This window comes from Chelon labrosus (assembly GCF_963514085.1).
Source record: "Chelon labrosus genome assembly, chromosome: 22".
Classification (NCBI taxonomy): Eukaryota; Metazoa; Chordata; class Actinopteri; order Mugiliformes; family Mugilidae; genus Chelon; species Chelon labrosus.
Genome location: NC_140355.1, coordinates 1,270,495 through 1,288,383, shown reverse-complemented (window position 1 = coordinate 1,288,383; position 17,889 = coordinate 1,270,495). Strand labels below are relative to the sequence as shown.

Genomic DNA, 17,889 nt, shown 5'->3' with positions numbered 1-17,889 from the left:
AAACACTCAGCTGTTTCAGGAATTAATAGGTAAATCAGCAGGTAGGACCGCTGGTGAATGCACAGGGTATGATACTGAACTAAGTTTTTTATTAGGTCTTGATTATACTTAGGTCTTGAGTATGCTAGAATTCACTTTTGGTCCAGTTTGTTTCCAGTGCATTTATTTTCCTCAGTCATTACAGAATCATTTGAATTGCTGCCATTATTTGTGTATTTGTGATAGACTTGAAAGCAGATTGGATTTTTGACTTATTCAAACCTGAGTATTTTTCTGATGTTATAGTCTGCATGCCATACCTAAAGTTTGTTATTGCTTAAAAGGTGGGAAGAGGAAAGTCCAATGCTGTCTTTTTCTGCTCCGTTTTCCAGAATGGAGTACAGACATGACGTAGGTTCGGAGGAACTGTGTCCAGTCTGTGGGGATAAAGTCTCCGGGTATCACTACGGCCTGCTGACCTGTGAAAGCTGCAAGGTAGATTTGATTTTCTGGCAAAGAACATACGCACAAAAATCTGCTGGAGGCAGTTAATGGTATATTACTCCTAAGAGACACAGTTAGAACTGTGGCAATGGAACTGCCTTCCTCAAGTCGATTTTTCCCTTTCTTCAACACGCAGGGATTTTTCAAAAGAACAGTTCAAAACAACAAGAAGTACACCTGTGTGGAAAACCAGGAATGCAGAATTGATAAAACTCAGAGAAAACGATGTCCATTCTGCAGGTTTCAAAAATGTCTTCATGTTGGCATGCAGCTTGAAGGTAAGGAGAGAGGGTTTTCTCTGTTTTTTGTGGCTGATTAAACTGTTGTATTAGATATATAGATATCTAATATAATAATATAACAATAATTTCTATCGTGGGTGGCACAGTGGCGTGGTGTTTAGCACTGATGCCTCACAGCAAGAAGGTTCCGGGTTCAAATCTGTGGGCAGAATGGGCCTTTCTGTGTGGAGTTTGCATGTTCTCCCTTGTGTCTGCGTGGGTACTCCGGCTTCCTCCCACTTTCCAAAGACATGCTCATTAGGTTAATGGGTGATTCTAAATTGGCCGTGGGTGTGAGTGTGAGTGCAGGTAGCCCTAAACTGGAGACCTCCTCTGACAGCTGGGATATAGGCTTCAGCACCCCTGTGACCCTTCACAGGACAAGCGATTACAGAAGATGAATGAATGAATAATTTCTATCGTTAGTTTTTTGGTGGCTAATTTCTGCATTTCAGTATTGATAGAACAAGAAATAAAAGGAATCAAAGCTAAATATTTACAGTGGAGGAGCAGTGACAGATAGTTTTATGCGATAAAAACAAAATCAATTTGTTTTCATGGATCATTGAGTGTATACTGATGTTCAGAAAACTAAATCTATCTATCTATCTATCTATCTATCTAATGTGGTTTTAAATTAAATCTTTTTAAATAAGTGGCACAAAAAGTGATCTTTCTCTCAAGTCTATCAGCTTGAAAAACTGTTATTAACAAACAACTTTTCTTGTCAGCTGTTCGACCAGATCGGATGCGAGGAGGCAGGAACAAGTTTGGCCCCATGTACAAGCGTGACCGTGCCATCAAACAGCAGAGAAAGGCTTTGATACAAGCTAGTAGATTCAGATTAGAGAGCAGCCCTCTTCTGGCCTCTTCCACTCACTTGAGAGACTGTACCTTTACAGGTGGCCTCCATCATGTTGCCATTCTTCATGGCTGTCCACTAACCACAGACCATCCTCCACCATTGCCTTCGCACCTGTCCTCCAACTCACCTGGTGTCACGGCGCACCAGTCCACCCCACCCTCAAATTGGACCATCAAGTCAGAGTACAGCAACCACTGTACAAGTCCAACAGGTTCCTCCACAGGAATATTCATCGACTCCGATGAGTTATATTTGAGACCTTTTTCTACACAAGCTCGCAGGATACCTCAGCTAGTGATGGAGTTTCTCCACTGTGATCCGGATGAGTTACAGCTGCAGAATAAGATCACTGCTCGCCTCCAGCAGGAGCAGAGCTGCTGGGAAGAACACGGAGACCCCGGCACCTTCAGACTTGTTTGTGTCGTGGCTGACCAGATGTTATGCTCCATTGTGGAGTGGGCGCGCACTTCCATCTTCTTCAAACAACTTAAGGTAAAGTGGTGGCAATATGTCTGTGAAGGTTGTCAGTCATCCAGGTCAAGGTATATCAAAAAAAAAATCTTAAAGAAAGTCAACTGGATTTTTAGAGTGTTTCTTGAAGACCAAGTCCAAGTAGCTTCTTCAGTTGTAAAGGATTGGTGGAGAGTTGAGGTAACGATAGGTAAGTATCTAGAATCTATAAGTTTCTGGTCATTAACAGACACTAGTCAAGCAAGTTTTCTGATGGGCTACACCCACAGATGATCCTATTTAAACCTCAACTCTCCACCAGTCCCTTAGAACTGCAGAAGCTACTCTTATGAGTGGTGAAACGTCTTCAAGAAACTCTACAAGTCCAGTTGTCTTTCTTTAACATTTTTGTTACACCTTATGGAGGTGTCTTTACCTCCATAAGGTTTATATTGTTTACTTATTTTCAGACTCAACATGTGATGCACATGCTATATAAGCAGAGAAGGTTTCCGATGCACAGGACCTCTTCTGAATCATATTGTTGGAGGTACACAGGTAAAGGTTTCTCCGGAACCAATTCAGTGTACGCTTCAATACAGTGTATCCATTTGGTCTAACAAACACACACAGCAAATGCATTTGCAAAGTTGATTTTGGATTGGAAATCCTGAAACTTGCACCTTTACATGTTTGCAATCTTCAGATCAGTGGAATAGTGTGAAACCATTAGCAGGAAAATTTATTACATCACCTGCTTGCTTGTATGGATGAACTGAGACACATGCGCACAAAATATTCACTTTATTTGTAGATTTGAAATCAATTAAATTGGCTTAATTGACACTGAACACCGAAACCCTCAGAGCAAACACTAAGGCAACAGTGGTAAGGAAAAACTCCCTTTTAAAGGGAAGAAACCTTGAGCAGAACCCATCTCATATGGAGGGACCCATCTGCTTGAAGCCGGGTGGATAGAGAGACACAAACAGAAGGGGGAAATGAGACAGAAAAGAGCAGAAGTAAAAAGATGAAATGTACCAAGGCAAAACATACAGTACATGTACACAATATACACGTAAGAGTACATGATTCTAGGTAATGCATGTCTGGGAGAGTAGTAGTGGATAAGCACTTATTCAAACAATTCAATGCAGAAAACTTAGTGGATATACAGTGTACTCATAAAGTTACTGGTAGAAAAATAAATACATAAACGCATGAGAGCACAGGGGCATGAAACAATGTCAGTGATAATGTTTCTGGTTCATAAAATATACGAGGCATCATATGTAGATGGGAAAAGTAAGTGTCATTATTAGGTTGGAGATGATAACTGTAGGCTGTGGGCCCTGGGCAGATTGGTGGTGGTCTGGATCGTGGAGGAGAATCTTGGCTTAGGTCTACAGAAGGATTTTATGCCTGCCTCATGGCCACTGGTTGATGCCATCCTGCTACCCTACCCCACTTTATGAACTCATACTCACCTATTAGGACACAATAGTGTCTAGAATCTGTTCTTCTTTTCTGGAAGGAAAAGAACTAGATACACTCTAGTGTAGTTATTCTGTTTCTAACAAGATTAGAAGATGAGATGCTTGATGCAACCTCATATCTTATGAGCTTAGCACACAAACTGGAAATGTGGAACAGCTTGCCTGGACGTGTCCGCATAAAAACTGAAGTGACTTTATTGCAGTAACTTTTGTGACGTATAAAGAAAGTTTATTGACATGAAATAATTCAAATTTGAGAGCACCTACAGAATGAGTCTGAGCAACTGATGCAAGAACAGACTTGCACAAAAACAAACACAAGCCCACACATTGTGTTTGTCTCGTGCTTCCTGGCTGAAGTGTGCAGACGGTGATGAGCACATGCTGACAGGATGACTTACACACACGGGCCCATCCGACCCAGGTGAATGAAATACTGACATTGTCTCATCACTTATTACACCCTGCTGACAGAAGATGATTCAGCTATAGAGATCGACGGAAGACTGACAGCTTTTTAGAGGACTGATACTTGGGGTGTTAAAAACGTGGGAGACAGCACTGTGTTAAAAATTTTGTATTTGGTCATTTTACTACAGCTTTGTCAGCCTTTGTGCCCCTCCCAGCTTCACAGCTGGTATGTTTTTTTATCCTAAGAAATATTTTTGTTAGGTTCGAACCCTTTTAAGCATCCGTTATGAGACAGTGTTGTGAAATGCAATGCTAAATCAGCAAAGTAGTTGAAATACAACTGCAAATGCTGAAAGTGAGGCTAAAATATACAAGTGTGTAGTGAAAGGGGAAAAAAAGTGATACCAAAGTACTCACTTGCCGTGGGGTGTCCAACATGGGTTGTTTTCTAAAGAAATTAATAAATCTGTGCTCATTTCGGCTTCCTTTAACCAGACACAGGTTGGTCACAGACTATCAAACCTTGGCAGATGCTTTTCATATAGAAACTAAAAATATACATATATTTTTGGCGCAAATTCACTTGCTACCAAAGTGCGCGGAGGAGGAAAAGAAATTGTAGAAAGGTCAAGACTCCAGGAGCACTTGTAGTAAATGGTGTGTCAGTCTCATAAAGCTGTCTTGACCTTTCTTATGCAAAATAAATGTTTTTTGTTTTTTTTTGTTTTTTTTTCTAGTCCCAGATACTGAAAACTTGAGCATGTCCAGAATGGCAGCCGCTTTGCCTGAAGCTGGCTCAGATGAGATGAAAGATGTCAGCTGAGTCTTGTCTCAAATGCATGAGATAAACAGTAAGACCTGTATTTGGCTGCTTTTAGGTCAGTGACCAGATGAAGTTGCTGCACCACTGCTGGAGTGAATTATTGGTTCTGGACATCATCTCCAGACAGGTCCTGTGTGGCAAAGAGGGCAGTCTGCTCCTGGTCACTGGACAGGAGGTGCGTCATTTCTGCTTCTCTGTGGCTTTTATATCCAGATCATATTGTCATGCACATGTATCAGATGTACAGTAGATCTAGTATCATTCGTGTCGTTCGGTCACATGCAAGTGTCCCATTTTCTAGGAAGAAGTTCTTACTTTTTTTTTCCTGATGAAAAAATCTCATCTGCGCACATTCTTCAACCAGTGAATGGGTTTATATGCAGAAAACTGTTTGGTTTTTTTTCATTGTTTTTATATAATTATTTGATTTCTTTTCATGTTGATGTTCCAAAAATTGACCCAATTTATTTTTTTGTTTCAGGTGGGGCTTTCCGATATACTCTCCCAAGCAGATCCCACTTTAGCCAGCCTGACCCAGGGAGGACAGGAGCTAGTAAAGAAGCTACACACCTTAAATGTGGATCGCCAAGAGTTTGCCTGCATCAAGTTTCTCATCCTTTTTAACGCAGGCAAGTGCTTTTCTGCAGAGTTTCACACTGAATAAAATAGTCCTGTAGTTTCACACTTATTTTAACACTTGGGATTTTAGTGAGTGAGCTTATAAAAGGTGCCGGCTTCACCATTAGACTCTATTTTACTGCAGAACCTCTCCAGTGACATCTTAACAAGTCTATTCAGAGCATCTACTTTCCTCTGCAGTTATTGGTGTCAAAAAGTCCCTGCTCTGAGAGCTTGCGATCCAACACGTGAATCAGAAATTTTGTTTTGAATTTTTGTTTCAAGGTGAATCATATAGTTGTCTTTCTCCACAGTGGTCCCAAAAAAGAACAGCATTCTATGATGCTGATTCCACAAGCTGTTAAAGCTTATCTAATTTAAATTCAATAATTCTATTTCATCTTATATTTTTATATATTTATTTGACTGGGATAGTGATTACTGAACAGAGATATGACTGTAAATGAGCCAGAGTCAGCAGTTTCATTGAATGTTTCTGGCCAGCTTTAGAAACTGAAACTTAATATATGAATTTTATGACTCACATACAGATAATACATGCAGAACGAAACCTCAAACAGTACAGCTAAACCATAATTAAAAACACTACATACAAAGTCAAATAAGAACCAAAACAGTGAACAGTAGTAGGTGAAGAACAGAGAAATGCCATTTAGCAGTTAGTATTTTAATGTTCACATGTTTGGTTAACAAATTCCAACTTCAGCTGAGCAGTATAAGAATTCTCAAAGAAATTGTAGATACAGCAGTTGTTTTGCAGATGTTTGTATAGCGCTTTATCACAGACAGACATTCAGTTCAGTTTCAATTCATTTTGATTTATATAGCGTCAATAACAATACAAGCCGTCTCAAGAAGCTTTATAAAACTGTCCTGAAGCTCCCTGAAACTCCAAGCATGAAAGCAACAGTGGCAAGGAAAAACTCAACACACAGATGCATGACTAGCAATAGAGAAGAAATTAGAGGAGGGGAGCTAGGTGCCAGAGAAACTAAATTAGAGGATAGGTGCACAGTGTGTGAGAGAGAGAAGAGAGTAGAGGACAGGTGTTTAGTGCATCATCCCCCAGCAGCCTAGGCTTATAGCAGCATAACTAAGGGATGGTTCAGTGTCACCTGAAGCTTTATCAGCATATGTCAGATAAAGCTGAAGATGTATTTAGAGCCACAGCATACACAACTACTGCAACAGCAGCACACCACCTGTTCCACTGAATTTTGTCAAGAAAGTGTTAATTACTGAAAGTAAAAAAATTAGTGTATTTTCAATTTTAATAGTTTATAAATAAATCATGTACAATTCTTCAGACTGACATGACACTCTTTAACAGTTGCTGGTCTAATCTTTGCTCATTTGTTACTTTCCCTTTCTCTTACTGACCAGACGTGAAGGACCTTGAAGACCATGAATTTATAGAGAGTGTGCAGGAGCAGGTTGAAGGAGCCCTGCTGGAATACACCCTGTCCACCTCTTCTCAGTACCTTGGCCGCTTTGCCCATCTGCTGCTGTGTCTGTCCGAGTTGCGTTCTCTCAGCACCCTCGCTGAGGACTACCTGCACTGCAGACACCTGCGTGGAGAGGTGCCCTGCAACAACTTGCTCATTGAGATGCTCCACACCAAGCACAGCAGGACATGAAGCCCTGCACATGACAGCATATAGAAGCAGTGTGTGTGACTGTCCATAGTATTTTTCTGGGCTTAAAGGCTGAATTTTAGCAATAATGGGGGTGGGTTCCTCATGCAAAGCCATAAATCATGTGACCCATGTTACCAAGTATCATTGCCTTAGCCTGTAGCTATTAATTTGTTGGCCAAACATGGAATGCGCTCCCTGAGGCTTGTTGGTACTCAAAGTGCTTTACAGCTACAATGGCACATCTACCCACTTGTTCACGCAAACATTCACACACTAAGTGTTTGGTGGAATCTGGGTGTCTTGCTCAAGTACAGTTCACCATGTGGTCCATGTACCAGTTCTCAAACCGCTAACCCTCTGGTTTGTGGATACAACGCTCTACCTACTGACCCACAACCGTCCCATGGCCTCACTTGGGACTGGCTTCAGCATCCAACAAACACAGCACAATTCGTGAGATCAGTTTGGGCAAAGGTACCAGCAGTTTGCTTGCTGTAGCTCGTTTCTGGGCAATTTTCCTTTTGCAAGGCTATTGCAGCTGCCACCTCTTCTTGTTTGCAATACAAGAAAGTGGTGGATTTTGTGCAGCAATTTAGTTTGAAAATCTGAAAGTGCGCCTTTGAAGGAGCAATCTATGTAACATTTTGGTATATATGTAATCAGTAAAACTAATCTGTGAAAATGTTAAATAATTACACGATCTTGAATTGTTACTTTAAGTAGTTCATATTTGATTGTTGACAAGTTCAGTGTGTTTTAAGTACTTTTAAATCTACATCTTGTCGTCAGTGGTGTCAGATCGGTGGATGGGTTGGAGCACAGTGTATGATACTATCACAAGATGGCACCAGCATAGTAATAATATTAGGATCAGATCACACAATTGTGCTTGAGAACACAATACAAGCTAAACTATATTATTTTCAGCTATATAGTATGTATCTGTTGTATGTACAATAAACTATTTTAACATCTGCATTCATTCATGTGTTAATAGTTTTTTTTGTTTCACATTAGTTACTCAAAAATAGCTGTGCAGTGGCAAAACAAGCAATGGAGCCCTGTGAATGATCTGGTCATCTAAGTCATCTAAAACAATTATGACCAAAAATAATCTATTTGAACTGATGACACACAAATTTAAAGCTAGAAAATGACAGATTTCATTGAAATATTTCTCAGTCTACAGCTGTCCATACAAAACTGTCTATAAATGGAAACAGTTTTGCTCTATGTGGATCCAAGCCAGGTGGACTCCAAGTTAACAGTGCAAATAAAAAAGAAACCCAAAGTAACACCTAAAGGTTAATGAATCGTTGAAGAACACTTTGTGTTTGCATAGCAGCTACAAAGTTCAGCATTGCTACTATTCATATCATATAGACTTTACACCCTGATATGACCTATCATTACAGCTGGTGTAATTAGTTCCATACCATGATCAGTTCCTCATAAATGTTAAAATTGAATGCTACTGGATTTATTTCCGAAGACATGAGAATGTGTCAACCTGATTATGGGTGAAATCTTTACAAAAGTATTCCCAGTATATCTAGAGGATTTATGACTTATCATAAAACACACAGGGTTTGGGCTTGTACAAGCACTTGCTGTCCTGCCGAGCTATGAAAGGAGAAAATGGGGTGCTACATAGAAAGATTTTCTTTGAGTCATTCTCTCAATTTGAATAAAGAATAAATGAATAGGTTGATATTGACAGACATGGAGAAAATTTTTAAGTTGCTTGAGTTCTGAAGATGAAGTTCTCGGAGATGAAGGGGTTAATGTCGCTGATGTTTGTAGGTCCACCTAAGGTGAGCCTTAGTTTTGGAAAATAAACTCTAGCTCTTTGCAAATCTTCACAACACATCTCTTAGGAATACACACATTGTGACACATGAATCCTGTTTGTCTGTCCGAGATAATATATCAGAACATGGAGGCAGTGGATGATGAGAAAACACACACACTTCCCGCAGGTTGAAGTCAGAGCACATTAAACCTTTATCAGTCACTGAGATCCCACTGATTACACCTTCAACCACCTGTTTTGCCCACTCTGCTTTAATAAGGGGCTTAATCAACATAATGTGCTCATATCGTCATGTGGAGGTGCACTATCTGATCTTGTCCACTTCACTGGAGCCCATTTCCTATTGACCTTGACATCCAGCTGGCATCAAATTGGCATCCGTCCTGTTCAAGGACAAAACATGGCAGGAAGATTAAGGACACCGTGTTACAGGTCCAAAAGAGACCTGATGTAGGACCAGGTCGATTGTATTTACAGGCACAGGTAATCCTTCCAAAATAAAATCAGTGCAAAAACACTTTCACACTTCAATTATGTATATGAATTTTCATAATTCATTTACATAATAACAGCAGCCCTAAATTCATTTACATGAATTTAGGGCTGCTGTTAAAATATAGTTTAATAAATAATAGAGCTATCACGCTTTAGCTGGTTATGTATCTGTCTTAGCACTCTTACTGTATGCAGTTCAATAAAGTAACGTCTGCATGTCTTCCCACTCCTCATCTTTTTGGCATAGCTTTTTTTTTTTTTTAGAATACATATGATAAATTCAGTTTTAATATCTTTCTCCAGTACAAGAGAAGGCATTTCCACAGTCCTTTTACACCCCCTTTTAACACAAGACCATATCCCAGTTTTGCTGCAGTCAGTGTCAGTTCTATGTCAATTTATTTAAAAAGCACATTTAAAAACAACAAAGTGCTGAACAGAGTAGTCAAGGCATGTGACAATGAATAAAACATTAAACAAACTGCCAACACTAGAACAAAGCCAATGAAGAGAAAGAAGTAAAAAGAAATAAAAGAACTAGATTTAAACACCAGTCACAATAAAAACAGCAGCTCTCAAACTGAAAATGTGTTTTAAGAAGGGATTTAAAAACAGGCAGAGTCTTGGACCTGCCTAATGTGCAGAAGCAAACTGTTTCAGACGTCTGGGGGCTGCAGCTGTAGGAGCACAACCTTCCCTGTGCCTCAGCCTTGTTCTTTGGATGACCAGAAGGCAGTCAGCAGACGTGAGAGACCATGGGACATGTGGTTGTAGGAGATCACAGACTATTCTGTGATTTCTAAGCAAACACTAATATCTTAAACTCAATCCTAAAGCATACTGGGAGCCAGTGAAGGGAGTACAGGACGGCTGTTATTAATCAGCATGTCATTTCTACTTTTTCCTGAGAAATAATTAATAGTTTCAAAAGACAAAAGGTTAGCAAAGTCGCTTGGTAGTGGTCATAGCTTTCAAATATAATTATTTCTATTATATTTACTTTTCCTATTTTATTCAGTTACATTACAATTAAAATGTAACTTGTATAAAATGAAACTGTATAAATGTACAGTGTGTTCAAAGTGTATACTTCTGACTATGTAATATTTCAACACTTCATTATATAGGCCCGCTCTATGTCCAAGATATCTTAGATTGACTTTTTCGCTACTTCTGTCGTTCTAGGCTACTTCTGTCGTAGTAATCGTAGTGATTGCAGACTTTTGTTGGCACGTTTCACTGCTCTGAAGCACAAACGTACAAGTTCTACAAGGGGTCCGCAAATGCACCATCTCTAATGCTCGGCTTCCTTTACTTCCCGGAAACACACACATTCATTCAACAAGATGGCGACGTTGACAGTGAGCCGGCCACCTTTCGGGGGTTTCAGTTTCGAAAACTGCAAAAGGTAAGCGCTTCTCAGCGAACATAAATGGGGACTGAATAAGTGCGACATTGCGTTTAATAAGTTTTACCCTTTGAATTTAGCCTCTGTGTAGAATATAGGTGTTTTAATACGTTTTTTTCCATTGATGCTAGCTCACGTTCACTTGGACTCCATACAATGACTCAGGCATTTCCCCGCGATAGCATTAACGTTAAGTTAAACCTTCCTTCCACTTTGGACTTAATTTATCATTTGTTTTTAGAATATTTAGAACGTGTAATGTTTTTATTGCGACAAATTGCGTTGTGTCTTATCTAATATTTTTTGTCTTCTCTAATAAGAACTACAGCGGTAAGATTTCTTTTCCGACATTCAGCCTACGACCTGTGTAAATAAATAAGTCGGGGAATTAATGTTTATCTAAGCTTAAGCAATAACATCACAAATTGTAGAGAAAAACTGTTTTATTTTATCCGAATAAGGTTAATTAATAAGCAGTTTTTCGTTGAATATAATTCCGTGGTTTAAACGTAGGGAGGCATGGCGTAATGCTGTGTTCCAGCGAGAAGTCCTTAACCAAAAAATCTGAAATGTCCTCAGATATTTTTGTTTCTCATTGTAATATATACATATTTATGAAGATCTTATGTTTTCAGTGGAATTTCGTCTCATTGATTGACAATTTCCGGACCAAACAAAAATGACTTGTTATATAACATTACATTTTTATTTTTTTTTTATTTTTAAAGTTGTATTTATGTCTGCCAAAATACAGGGTTGGGTTGTATTTTGTACGACTGCTTCTAGTTATTAACTGAGATTAAGATTATACATTAAGATTGTTTAGGCTTGTTTACAAGTTATATTAATTATCCTTTATATATATTTAATTGTTTAGAAATGCAGTGTTGGAAGGTGAAGCTAACAAAGTGGGATGCAGCTTCCCTGCTGCTCGAAAAACAGGAACTACCATCTGTGGAGTTGTCTTCAAGGTGAGTGACCAAAACCAAGCTGCTTCAGACACATTATTGGATAAATTGTAATTACATTATGAACATGTAGATTCTTGGTGCTGATCTGGTTAATGCGGATTGTTGTTTAGCACGTAAAAATCAAAACTGGATAAGAGGCAGCCTTTGAGTCTAATCCACCTCCCACCAAAAATATTTGATATTTCAACATAAGATGAAGTTTTGCTTGCTATAGCTTTACGAATATATTGTAGGCAACAGTATACTCCAAATGCTAGACTTGTTTAAAGCATAGCCTTGTAACAGAAAATATGATTAGTTTTCTCTTGTCACTTCTGTATAATTAATTCCATATATTAACATAAAAATGCACACAATATTCTGCAACACTGCATACATACTGTTAAATGTAGTTCACTGTGCATTCACAACATAGACTGTATATAAATATGGACAACGTGTCCCCACTTCCTTGCATTGGTCAAGCTGATGCTAGAATTCCTGGGATATAGGCGGCGCTATTTTGCGTGTTTGGAACTAGAGTCTGCACAGTACGGTCCTTGAGAGAAGCCATGCAGAGCAGCTTAATTGATGACCACTTCCGCCAGGCTCTCGTATTTTCGTTTGATTAATACTGTGCTCTGCTCTTCCTCTACCAGCTACAAGGAAATGTTGGATTTTACACTGTTCTTATTTATTTTAAATGGACACTTGAACATGCTTCGCCATTATATTAATTCCCTAAAATGAGAGAAACCATCTCCACCAGGGGGAGCTCTACTTGCTTTGGCTTCACTTTTGAGGAGCTGTGTGGTTCACACTGGCCAGCTTAAATACACAGGATGCCATTGCAGAAGGGCAGGTGGAAATATTTTAATTTTGTAAAACTTCAGTAAATGTCTACTGCATGTCATGCATACACCAAGGCATAATGACATCCTTCAGACATAATTAATACAATTAAAATCCACTATGTATTGTATGTATGCAACTATATATTTAAGGGTACCTTTAAGTCATCACTCTGACAGTGAGTAGGACAGGATCAACAAGCCATGACCATGAAACAAATGGTTTATTATTTAGCTCTGTGCTTTTCTGCTGTCATGTGCGTGTGGTCAAAAAACTACATGTTGTTTAATTAATTTTAATTTTAATTTTTGTTTATTATATCAGACATAATCACAGAACCCTCTTAGGACCCCTCATTGCTACTACAAGGTTGACATTTGTTTTTTCCAGTTAGTGCTTGTACATGTTGTAAATCATGTTTCAGTTAGCCACTAACGATGTGTTCATTTCCAGTCCAGACTTTTTGAACATTCTTTTCTCGTATTGGCCTAAATTTCAACCTCTTGTGTGGCTGTAAAGTCAGTGACAAAAAACATTTCTCATACCTTTTATTAATAATTATAATATTTTTATACTAATTAATGTTTGTCATTATTAACAGCAGCCTGTCCTCTGGTGTTGTTCCCGCTAGTTTTAAACATGCAGTGGTGCAACCCCTCCTTAAGAAACCTGGCCTCGATCGCAGTGTGCTGGCCAATTTCAGACCCAGGCCTTTGACCCAGCATGAGCATTTAGTGCTTTTATTGTTTTTAGTGGTTTTAATGTTTTATTGTTTTTATTATTTATTGTTTTTCTTGTTTTCAATAGTTTGCCTTACCAATGTACAGCACTTTGTGTCAGCTGTGGTTGTTTTTAAAGTGCTTTATAAATAAAGTTGAGTTGAGGGTTGAGTTTGCAAGTCTCAACCTAATTTACATGGTTAAATCCGTTGGCAAACAAATCAGAAGGTGTCACCACACTTTCAGAAGATGTATGGCTTACAGAATGTAAATGATATTTTGTGATTTCTTGTCAAGGATGGTGTCGTTCTTGGAGCGGACACCAGAGCCACTGAGGGTATGATAGTGGCAGACAAGAACTGCTCCAAGATCCACTACATCTCCCCCAACATTTAGTAAGTCATGAGAGCTAGAGCTTTGCAATCATTTCAGAGAACGGCTTGGACACAGCCTCTGTGCGTAGTATACAAACACAATACTGACTGACTGTTGTGCAATTGTGTTGTCGTCTAGCTGCTGTGGGGCTGGAACAGCTGCAGACACAGAGATGACTACTCAGATCATTTCCTCGAACCTGGAGCTGCACTCCCTCTCAACAGGGAGGCTGCCACGTGTGGCCACTGCCAACCGTATGCTCAAACAAATGCTCTTCAGGTAAACTGCTTCATCGCTCTATATCAGGACGAAATACACATTCTAGAAAATACTTTTTTATATTCTAGTTGGTATGAATAAGTAAGAAAGTGTAGCCATACAGTATGACTTGTAAATGAACCGTGTGTGTCTGTGTGTGTCTGTCAGATATCAGGGCTACATCGGTGCTGCTCTGGTCCTGGGTGGAGTAGATTGTAATGGCCCTCACCTTTACAGCATCTACCCTCATGGCTCCACTGACAAGCTGCCCTATGTCACCATGGGTCAGTCATTAAAATTCCATCGCTCCACATGCTTCTCATATTGCAATCAAGCATGATCTTTTAATAGCATCGTTGCAGTAAGAGTGAAATACTGACTTTGACTTCCATGCTGCATTTACCATGATATAAGTTTGGCAGAATGATATGCATTAGTAACGCATCAGCCCTCTTCCATAATCTAGCCGTGATATTAGCTACCTTGCTGGAAATTGTGAAATTAATGTAGAGACACATAAACTACAAGCTTGTTTTTATAGTAGCTGTAAAGTAGTGTACTTTTGTTAATTTTTTTTTTGTTTTGAAGAACTTAATCTGTCCCAAACCTACAGCCTCTAGTTAATCTCAGGAACACACAATATGCCAAGTTAACATTAGCTGAATGTTGAGATTTGTCTACAGTCTGATCTGACACACAATCTGACTTGCATCCAGTCTTGTAGACAACTGCTATGAAGGTACAGTGTCGTGGTTGTGCTGAATATATAGCTAATATCAAGTCTGTGATCCACTTTTCCTTTCCCAAAGGCTCTGGGTCTCTGGCTGCCATGGCAGTGTTTGAGGACCGCTTTAAGCCTGACTTGGAGGTGAGTCCAGCACACAGCACACAAACCTGGTTTCTTATAGCCCAAAACAAGTCACTGTGACTTTAATTTGACCATCATTGTTATGTGTTCTCAAAGGAGGGGGAGGCCAAGCAGCTGGTGCGTGATGCCATCGCTGCAGGGATCTTTAACGACCTGGGCTCTGGCAGCAACATTGACCTGTGTGTTATCACCAAGGGCAAGGTGGACTACATCAGGCCCTTTGATGAGGCAAACAAGAAGGGGGTCAGGTGAGAACTACACCCATGATGGTTCTGAGACTGTAGTCTCATCCATGATTTATACTCATTATTTTCCTCTGATAGCAATCACGCTGAGATATGTTTGTTGAGAGAAACAGAGTTTTCAGTTTCAGAAACCAGTATCACTTACTCCCTTAAACCCTTGTCTCCTCTCCTCCTCCTCCTTCTAACATCAAAGCTCATCATTGTTCAGATTCATGTAGGGAGAGGATATGAGAAACCCAGCTGGACATCAGTGCCTCTACTAATATTACGTCTATGCAGACATTTCTTTAAAGAGCACTTTTGGCCCTCTTATAGTGTTAACTTCTTGACTCTTGTCCCCTTAGCTGCTGCTACTGGATTATTATTAAATTGGAGGCTTTACCTTTTATTAACCGGTTACCATGGTGAATTATAGTCTCTGTCTGATAATGTTTTTATTTTCAGAACTTCTGGAACTGAAAATTCAGTTAGTTATCAATCTTAGAATTTAGCTGCTGTCTGGAGCAGTACTCAGACACTATAGCCAGTAATGTTGGACGCACACTGTTTCAGATCAAATGCAGATTTGCTTTGAACAGTGAGTTCAGTGTGTGAATACATGTGAATATTCTACAATCTATTTTCATGTTGTACATGAGGAAAGGTTTGTCAGTTAAAGTTATTAGGAATCCAAGATGTTTAGCAGCTGTGTATACGTGTAGTTGCACAGCACAAGAAAATACGTGGTTGTGTGTCTACCTCTGCTTTAACAGAATGCATCATGTCACATCATCACAGAGCATGTTGAGATGTTAAACTCATTCATTTAAAGTGGACTCATTAACTTGCATCACTTGTTACTTGTTCTGCTTGAAGAGTAAATGAGCTTGAAGCCTTGCACCCGTGAGTACAGATGGGAAATGTTTTGGTAGAGTGTAGACTTAACTGCCGCCGCCTCTCACAATCTTCTAATGTGACTACTAACCAACTTTATCTTTATTTATAATTTCTTTATAACTTTATTTTGATTTATCCTCTTGGTTTGACTTGACATAACTAATGTGCATGATTGTGTTTTTAATAATTGGCTTGCTGTGCTCATAAAGATGAAACCTTTGTCGTGTGCAAATAGAATTAAACAAGCCCCACCAAAGACTTGTTTAAAAGGCCATGTTATGCTCATTTTCAGGTTAATGTTATTTGAGGGTCTATTAGAATAGCCATAAAATGCATTATTGCTGCAGTACCCTGTCTTAATCACTCTGTTTTAGCTCCTGGCTCTTTAGTATGCCCTGATTTGTTAGCCGTCCTTGTCAGTTTTTTGTGTTGACTGCTTATAGTGTGTTGTGTCAGACTAGCCTCTAGATGAGCAATAGGCGAAAGTGTTACATGGTAACGTATATAAGTAACTGGGAAAAAGGTTTGGACTGCAAACAACTTGGAACTTTTTAACACATCATTTACATCCACAGCAAATGATTGAAACTGACTGAAATGTATTATTCTGTGTGTCTTTCTCCCAATTTAGAACTGGTGACTACAAGTACAAATCAGGAACCACTGGTGTTTTGACAAAGGTTGTAACCCCCCTGCCCCTGGAGCTGGTTGAGGAGTCTGTACAGACTATGGATACCTCCTAAGATACTTAAAAGTACAATGTGTTTGTTGATGCAACTCTCTACCCTTCAGAATCCCTTAAATGGCATGTTTTTCCATGATTTACAATAAAAATGTTTGAGTTGATAACGTTTTTGTGGCTGTGTTAGTAATTTGCTCTTGTAAGCTTCTACAGTCTGCAACTCACATGGTAATCTTTTGATATTCTCATAATCTGAATACTTTAGAATAGATTTACTGAATATTTTGGTCATATACCTGTTATGTGGTATCATTAAAACCACCAAAGTGCCAAGGTTTTTATATTTGTCAGATAATATAAGGTGACCTGTCTGTGTATCATTAAGGAGAGACTTTGGTCTGGGAGAAGATTAAAAATTCTACTTAAAAAGATTCACAATGGAAAGTCTTGTCTTAGATTTGAGGGGTCAGAGGCCAGGCCATGGTTAGTATTGAAAAAAATAAACACTGGTGGTGATAAGGAGGAGAAGAGAGAGTTGAAGCTTTGTAAAGGATGAGTGGAGTCTGATGAGCTTGACCTGGACTGTGGATGTGAAGAGAGGAGATGAATGGGGTGTAGGAGGGTCACAGTAAAAGAAGACACATATTTAAATTTAACAAAAAGGACATGACTGGCTGAAAAAATCTGAATGTTTAAACCTGAAACTCCAACAGTGAGGAAAGAGTTGTGAATAAACAACTCTTGAAGCTCAGTTTATTCATAATGGAGTCATGAACAGTCAAGAACAAAAACTACTGCCCTCGGCCACACGGTGGCGCAGCATGTCCACAGGATAGATGTTCAAGATGGTCCACATCTACAGAAAAATAGGACTGATACTGGAAACACTGACATGATGTCAACTTCAAAATGAAATGTTCCTTTCCATCTAGCCTATTGCAGTCAGATTAAATTCTTATCATAGCGTGAATCTGGGGCAGCACAGTGGCGTGGTGGTTAACACTGGTGCCTCACAGCAAGAATCTAGGCTGACTGGGCTGTGTGGTGTTTGCATGTTCTCCCTGTGTCCGGATGGGTTCTCTCCAGGTACTCCAGCTTCCTCCCACCATCCAAAGACATGCTGGTTAGGTTCATTGGTGATTCTAAATTGGCCGTAGGTGTGAGTGTGAGTGTGAATGGTTGTCTGTCTCTCTGTGTTAGCCCTGTGATAGACTGGAGACCTGTCCAGGGTGTACCCCGCCTGATGACAACTGGGACAGGCTC

The 17,889-nt window shown here is 39.4% G+C and overlaps 2 protein-coding genes across 2 annotated transcripts; both read left to right on the top strand.

Annotated features, from left to right (window-relative positions):
• Positions 1-372: 372 nt before the first annotated feature.
• LOC311507863 (nuclear receptor subfamily 5 group A member 2-like) lies at positions 373-7,266 on the top strand (the record flags this gene model as incomplete). The annotated part of the gene is made up of 6 exons (XM_084572403.1): positions 373-474; positions 620-761; positions 1,496-2,121; positions 4,865-4,984; positions 5,291-5,438; positions 6,832-7,266. 6 exons carry the CDS (start codon positions 373-375, stop codon positions 7,083-7,085), a joined length of 1,392 nt encoding a protein of 463 aa, XP_084428529.1. The 3' UTR covers positions 7,086-7,266.
• Positions 7,267-10,709: 3,443 nt separating this feature from the next.
• psmb7 (proteasome 20S subunit beta 7) lies at positions 10,710-16,793 on the top strand. The gene is made up of 8 exons (XM_084572554.1): positions 10,710-10,801; positions 11,679-11,772; positions 13,620-13,717; positions 13,836-13,976; positions 14,124-14,239; positions 14,765-14,823; positions 14,920-15,071; positions 16,576-16,793. Exons 1-8 carry the CDS (start codon positions 10,740-10,742, stop codon positions 16,685-16,687), a joined length of 834 nt encoding a protein of 277 aa, XP_084428680.1. The 5' UTR covers positions 10,710-10,739; the 3' UTR covers positions 16,688-16,793.
• The last annotated feature ends 1,096 nt before the right edge of the window (positions 16,794-17,889 follow it).